The sequence below is a fragment of the Scylla paramamosain genome, chromosome 9 (genome assembly GCF_035594125.1).
Source record: "Scylla paramamosain isolate STU-SP2022 chromosome 9, ASM3559412v1, whole genome shotgun sequence".
Taxonomy (NCBI): Eukaryota; Metazoa; Arthropoda; class Malacostraca; order Decapoda; family Portunidae; genus Scylla; species Scylla paramamosain.
Genome location: NC_087159.1, coordinates 19,002,308 through 19,009,543, shown reverse-complemented (window position 1 = coordinate 19,009,543; position 7,236 = coordinate 19,002,308). Strand labels below are relative to the sequence as shown.

General features: G+C 44.6%; 1 protein-coding gene across 1 annotated transcript; it reads right to left on the bottom strand.

Annotated features, from left to right (window-relative positions):
* Positions 1–4,267: 4,267 nt before the first annotated feature.
* On the bottom strand, positions 4,268–6,902 carry LOC135103304 (uncharacterized). The gene is made up of 2 exons (XM_064009335.1): positions 6,445–6,902; positions 4,268–5,349 (listed from the first exon to the last, which is right to left on the bottom strand). Exons 1-2 carry the CDS (start codon positions 6,738–6,740, stop codon positions 4,467–4,469), a joined length of 1,179 nt encoding a protein of 392 aa, XP_063865405.1. The 5' UTR covers positions 6,741–6,902; the 3' UTR covers positions 4,268–4,466.
* Between the last annotated feature and the right edge of the window lie 334 nt (positions 6,903–7,236).

Here is a 7,236-nt window from a genome sequence, read left to right as displayed (position 1 = left end):
TTCACCAAAATCTCTAAAAGAGGATGACCAAGACTCAGTAAGGAAAGCCAGAAGATCACCAGTAGAGCGGCCTTGACGGAACCCATACTGGCAATCAGATAGAAGGTTGAGAAGTGATAGATGTTTAAGAATCTTCTTGTTGAGGATAGATTAAAAAACTTTAGATAGGCAGGAAATTAAAGCAATAGGACGGTAGTTTGAAGGATTAGAACGGTCACCCTTTTTAGGAACAGGATGGATGTAAGCAAAGAAGGAAGGAAGAAGGAAAGGTAGATGTTGACAGACAGAGCTGAAAGAGTTTGATAAGGCAAGGTGCAAGCACGGAGGCACAGTTTCGGAGAACAATAGGAGGGACCCCATCAGGTCCATATGCCTTCCGAGGGTTTAGGCCAGCAAGGGCATGGGAAACATCATTGTGAAGAATTTTAATAGATAGTATGAAGTAGTCAGAGGGTGGAGGAGAGGAAGGAACAAGCCCAGAATCGTCCAAGGTAGAGTTTTTAGCAAAGGTTTGAGCGAAGAGTTCAGCTTTAGAAATAGATATTATAACAGTTGGTTGAAATAAAGGAGGGAAAGAAGAAGAAGGAAAGTTATTGGAGATATTTTTGGCTAGATCCCAGAAGTCACGAGGGGAGTTAGATCTTAAAAGGTTTTGACACTTTCTGTTAATGAAGGAGTTTTTGGCTATTTCGAGAACAAACTTGGCATGGTTCCGGGCAGAAATATAAAGTGCATGAAATTCTGGTGATGGAAGGTTTAAGTATCTTTTGTGGGCCACCTCTCTATCATGTATAGCACGAGAACAAGCTGTGTTAAACCAAGGTTTGTAAGGTTTAGGTCGAGAAAAAAAAGTGAGGAATGTACGCCTCCATGCCAGACATTATCACCTCTGTTATGCGCTCAGCGCACAAAGACAGGTCTCTGACACGGAAGTAGTAGTCATTCCAAGGAAAATCAGCAAAATACCTCCTCAGGTCCCACCAACCAGCAGAGGCAAAACGCCAGAGGCACCTTCGCTTAGGGAGATCCTGAGGAGGGATTGGAGCGATAGGACAAGATAAAGATATGAGATTGTGATCGAAGAGCCCAACGGAGAAGAAAGGGTGACAGCATAAGCAGAAGGATTAGAGGTCAGGAAAAGGTCAAGATTGTTGGGTGTATCTCCAAGACGGTCAGGAATATGAGTACGGTGCTGCACCAATTGCTCTAGGTCATGAAGGATAGCAAAGTTGAAGGCTATTTCACCAGGATGGTCAGTGAAGGGAGAGAAAAGCCAAAGCTGGTAGTGAACATTGAAGTCTCCAAGAATGGAGATCTCTGCAAAAGGGAAGAGAGTCAGAATGTGCTCCACTTTGGAAGTTAAGTAGTCAAAGAATTTCTTATAGTCAGAGGAGTTAGGTGAGAGGTATGCAACACAGATAAATTTAGTTTGAGAGTGATTCTGTAGTCGTAGCCAGGTGGTAGAAAACTTTGAAGATTCAAGAACGTGGGCATGAGAGCAGGTTAAGTCATTGCGCACATAAGCGCAGCATCCAGCTTTGGATCGAAAATGAGGATAGAGAAAGTAGGAGGGGACAGAAAAGGGGCTACTGTCAGTTGCCTCAGACACCTGAGTTTCAGTGAGGAAAAGAAGATGAGGTTTAGAAGAGGAGAGGTGGTGTTCTACAGATTGAAAATTAGATCTTAGACCGCGAATGTTGCAGAAGTTAATGAAGAAAAAGTTGAGGGGGGTGTCAAGACACTTAGGGTCGTCGACAGAAAGGGAATCCGACCTGGGGACATTTATGATCCCCTCCCCAGATGGGGACTCCGAGGCTGGTGTAGGAGTCGCCATAATAATTTTGAAATTTTTGAGTGAAGGGTGTGTGTGTTATTAGGTGCTTGTAGTTTTGAGTGGAGGAAGAGAGTTGTCTTTAGAGGGCAGGCTGTGACTGCCCCTTTGTGTTGTGAGACACAAAGGGAAACGTTCAGTGAGGTCACAGCTGGTTTTAATGATTTACAGCACCCCCTGAACAGTGCTTTAGACCTCACTGGGAGTAATTATCGTTTCGGCAGGTGTCTACTGCCTCCTACTCCTATCTAGTTTGGATTGGTGCCAGGGCACTGTTGAAATTAATTGGGTTGAATACCCTCTAACTGTTTTGTGACACAACCACACAGCAGTCAATGTGCAAGAATGTGAATGGGAGGCGAGTTGCCTCCGTCAAGCCTGTGTGGTGCCGGAGAATTGGCACCGTAAAAAGCTTCGCTACGGCTGAGATTAGGCTGTCATGCCCGTTAGTCATCGCGGAGGCACGGGTAACACTAGCAGAGGAGCTACAAGTGTCTGAGATCGATTTCCTCTTAGGGAATGACCTGGCAGGTGGGAGATTTTGGATACATTCCTCATCCGTGGATGCCGACCCGGATGTGGAAGCTGGTGGTGTTGCTGACTTGCCGTTAGGTAAGGTTAGCACCCCGAAGTCTGGTGTTCTCGGGTTCTGCGACTCCTAGGGTCGCTTGCAATAAGGCATTGCCACCAATAGAGGAGTGCAGAGTTTATGTTGATGCCGCAGTGGTGGTAGAGTGTCCAGGCCTGTCCCGCTGCCGAGGAGGGTCTGGGCGAGTCAGAGTCGGAGTCGTCAGTGTGGTGAGGTTGATTGAAGAAGCGCAGAGCCACCGCAGAAGGCACCTGTCTTTGGTAAGAGTACTACCGAGGGTGAGGCTGGAGTGATGAGCTTATATTGTTTACTTGATTGTTTGCCTCACCCTGCGGAACCTCTCGGAGGTGATGTTGAGGCGTAATTGTCATCCGGAGTTGAGGCTATGGGCGGAGTTGAGGCTGTGTACTCTGTTCGGGTTGTGTCTGGTATGTTAGGGGTCACTGCCAAGGGCTGGGAGACTCCTGACTCTGCTCGGGAGGTGAGAGCTTCCTCCCCAGCGGAGTGTGCCGGATTCGGTGAGCAGGCTGCTCCCCTGACAGGACCCAGATATGGTGGGTGTTTGCTCACGCAGTGAGCCTCCCGTGCTGGCAGCTGCTGCTACAGCTGTCAGTGCACCTAAGGAGGGTTCTGTCCCTCACGTATGTGCTGCCCCACTACTTGCCAAAGCAGGAGTGGATGGCGAGGAAGCAGAGGATCGGGTGGAGCTTGTAGTGAATGATAGCAAGGGAGATTTTAATGCTCCAGTTTGTCGTGCCATCTGCAGTTAAGGAGGAACGAGTGCAGATAACACGTTAGTGGTCGGGTGTACCCAGGTTTGTTTGTTTGTACCACAGGTCTCGCCTGTGTTACGTCTAGGTTTGTTTCTCCTAGTGTGGGGATGATGAGAAAAGTTAGTCATCCGATCCCTCCTTCCAATGTGGGTTATGATGATGTAGCTGGCGCGAGCGTTGCTGCGCCACGTCGAGAGGTAGCGCGGTACAGTAAGGCCCCTTTCAGACGTATCGACTTTACGCCGTCCGCCGTCCACGGCACGACGTCGTTCTCTCAAATAACCATGGATGTCTATGGACGCCTTCACACGTATCGACCGACGCCGTGAACGACTTGGCGCCGTGGACGGCCGCCGTTGTCACAACGGCGCCCATTTGGAAATGGCACGGCGTTGCGCCGTCGACGGCGTGAAATGTACACAGGTCTCTATGGACTTGTTCAAACGTGTCGACGTTCCGCCGTCTGAAGTGGACGGCGCGAGTAGCGTGTCACACCACTTCAGTCGTTTCCTGACCACAGACGTGTTTATAGTATTGCTCACCATTGATAATGGAAGACGTTGATGTAGACGTTGAATTGTTGATTAGCCTGGTTGAAGAGAGGCCTGTTCTCTGGGACAAAAGCCTTGAAGCATATAAGTCCAAGACTGAAACCACTGCAGCATGGAGGCAAGTCTGCAATCATCTGAACCCGGGCTTTGAGTCTATGAGTGACGATGCAAAGAACAAATATGGTGAGTACATGAACTTTTCATATTAATGTTTAGTGTGCAAGGTATGTCTTGTGTTGATCAAGATAATGTTTGTTTGTGTTAATGTGTTCTATGTTTGTTTATGATTCCTTTGTGCTTCCATTCGTAGATGTGTGTGTGTGTGTGTGTGTGTGTGTGTGTGTGTGTGTGTGTGTGTGTGTGTGAAATTTTTTCAGGTGGTTGTTACCTCACCCCAATTTATTCTGTTGTACAGTAGCAGCTTGTCCACCCCACTACAGAATATATTGAATACAGAAACAAAATTCATGTACATATTTATTATTTATTTATACATGTTTTTATTCCCAAACTCTATGCTCCAACTAAAAAAAATGTTCATATGGCTGGTGATTCATATATAATGAAAATATTAGTTATACTGATACATAAGTATGAAGACATACATGCGATACATGCTTAGGTATACAATAAATACTACCTTAGTATACAGTCATAATCAGCTAAGTCTTGTATAATGTAACAGGCTAACAGGTTACTCCTATACATCATCATTGTCTTCTTTACATTTTCCACTGCCACGCAACTGACCCTTCTTGTGTCATAAAGTACTCAGCAAAAGCTTTGCGGATATCATTACCAGATTTGTTTCCGCGTTCACCCTCCATGTATGGAACGGCATTAAATCCTTCGATTGTGAGTGTGTCTTCGAAGTTGTAACCATCTCGCTCTCTCACAAAATTCTGCAGTACACAACATGCCTGTACAATTTTCATACTCAGTTCCACTGACACACTGAGTGGCCTATGGAATACTCTCCATTTATTAGACAATATCCCAAATGAGCATTCTACGTACCTCCTTGCTCTACTCAACCGGTAGTTGAAAACTCTTTTTTGCTGATCCATAATTTTCCCTGAGTAAGGTCGCATAAGATTCATGTGAATACCAAATCCTTCGTCTCCAACAAACACATATGGAGTGCAACCTGGTATAGACTCAGACAAGGGCTTTGGCTTGGGGATAGGGAGATCATTGTTAGCAATGTCTCTCCAAAGCTGTGTCTCCTTAAACAATGATGAATCACAGTCTTTCCCATAAGCACCAATGTTCACGAACACAAATCTATACTCACTATCAGCCACGGCCAGCAATACCATTGAGTAAAAGTCCTTGTAGTTCCAAAACAAAGACCCGCTGTCACATGGCTTAATGATCCTGATGTGTTTGCCATCCACTGCCCCTATACAATGTGGAAATTGAGTTTTCCTATGGAAGCCAGCAGCAATGCCCTCCAGCCTTTCCTCTGATAGTGGTGGTATACATTCGTGATTCAGGGTCACCCATATGTTGCCACAAACCTCTTGCACAATCGAAGAGATGGTCGACACACCCATTCGATAACTATAGTGTAGATCCGTAAAAGTGTTGCCACTTGCCAGGTATCTGAAAAGATAAGCAATATTACTGTGTAAAACACTGAACCAACAACAGGAAAAAAATAGATAGAAATTTTGATTAAGCATGGTCACTATTAAAGTTTACTGTTTTTTTTTCTTTCTAGGCAAGATGATAAGTACAAAATGGACTAACATCAGAGACCGGTACATCAAATATCTAAAGAAGCTTGAAGATGAAAAAAAAACAGGATCCAAAGCAAAATCAATTAGAAAATACATATATAGTGACAACATGTCATTCCTGCAGAAGAATACCAAGAGGAAGGAGACAGTTTCAAGTGCTGTAGAAGAAGAGCATGAAGAGATAAGCCGCGACATACCCACACTCTCCGACCCTCAACCCTCAACATCAACTCAGGGAAAAGGTAAAAGACAGAAAACGCTTGTGACAGATATAGAAAAGTCTATTTTAAACAAACTACAGGAGCCAGAGGATCGTCATGTAAGTTTTTTTAAAGGTATTTTACCCTCACTGCAGAAGTTGGATGACACTGAAACATTAGAATTCCAAAGTGGAGTAATAAAAATGATTCAGAGTATTCACCGATCTCGACAAACTCCCAAGGGTCCTGTATGGCCTGTTCCGAGTGAGCATGCCATTCAACCATCTCCACATATGCATTCTTATTATCCTGATCATGTGAAACACACACACACACACTGGCGTTACTCACCCGCACATCCACCTAATGTGGGAAATAGTTCCCCTGCTACTCAGCCTGGTATCACTGTGCCTCCAACTACAGCCTATTCTACACCTCTTCATTCACCACATTCAGTACAGTCAAGCACCTCTGCTTATAGTGGTGAGCATTCACAATGTTCTGATTTGGATTTTGATCTAGAAAATTAGTACCCATTGGATGTATGGCATACATAAAATTGAGTTTATGTAAACATCATAATTGATTTTCAGGAAAGTTATTTTCGTAATAATTTACATTTTTTGTAATTAGGGTGCTTTCTACATACCAAATGAAATAATAGGAAAAATAAACATGTAGGCTACTTCTTATTTTGCATTGTTTATGTTCTCTGTATTTCAAAATAAATACTAAAATAAGACTGATATATTTCTTACCTTAATGTAACAGCAAGTCTTTCTGTTGGTGAAATGGCGTCTCTCATCCTGGAATTTTGATGGCAAAGTAGAGGACTCAACCTGTTGAGGAGCTCATCGAATGATTCTTTGCTCATTCTGAAGTAGTTGAAAAACTTTTTTGTATCTCTTCTGAGTTCCTCATACAGTGTGACAAAAGCTCCAACCACTGGTCTGGCAACATTGATATTATGGACCCACTTTCTGCTGTGTGAACGTTGTTTTTTTCTTTTTAAATATAAGTAATATAGGTAGAGCAGGTGGTCCTGTGTGTCCATGATGAAAGAATGGAGGCAACTGGCAGGTGGACGGCACAGGCCGTGCCGTTGTGTCAACGGCGCCCGCCGTCGACACCACGGCGCTCTCTCTGGAATGCACGGCGCTGGGTCCTAGACGGCGGACGGCGTAAAGTCGATACGTCTGAAAGGGGCCTAAGGCATGCCGTTAATATGTTGCTTGCCGCTCAGGAAGCATCCCCATTGTAGCTGGGGACTTCGTTTGGCTCAGTTGCTATTCATTGTCAGATGCTGGGCCCAGGAAGGTTTTTTTTTTCTTTTTATGTAGGAGGGACACTGGCCAAGGGCAACAAAAAAATATATATATAAAAAAAAGCCCACTGAGATGCCAGTCCCAGAGAAGAGTCCAAAGCGGTAGTAAAAAATTGAAGGATAAGTGCCTTGAAACCTCCCTCTTGAAGGAATTCAAGTCATAGGAAGATGGAAATGTAGAAGGAGGCAGGGAGTTCCAGAGTTTACCAGAGAAATGGATGAATGA

Excerpts from the sequence above, each read along its gene's own strand:
- LOC135103304 (XM_064009335.1), bottom strand. The coding sequence starts at position 6,740 with ATGGACACACAGGACCACCTGCTCTACCTATATTACTTATATTTAAAA. Across the intron at positions 5,350-6,444 it reads AGACTTGCTGTTACATTAAG|ATACCTGGCAAGTGGCAACA; the intron begins GTAAGAAATATA and ends TTATCTTTTCAG.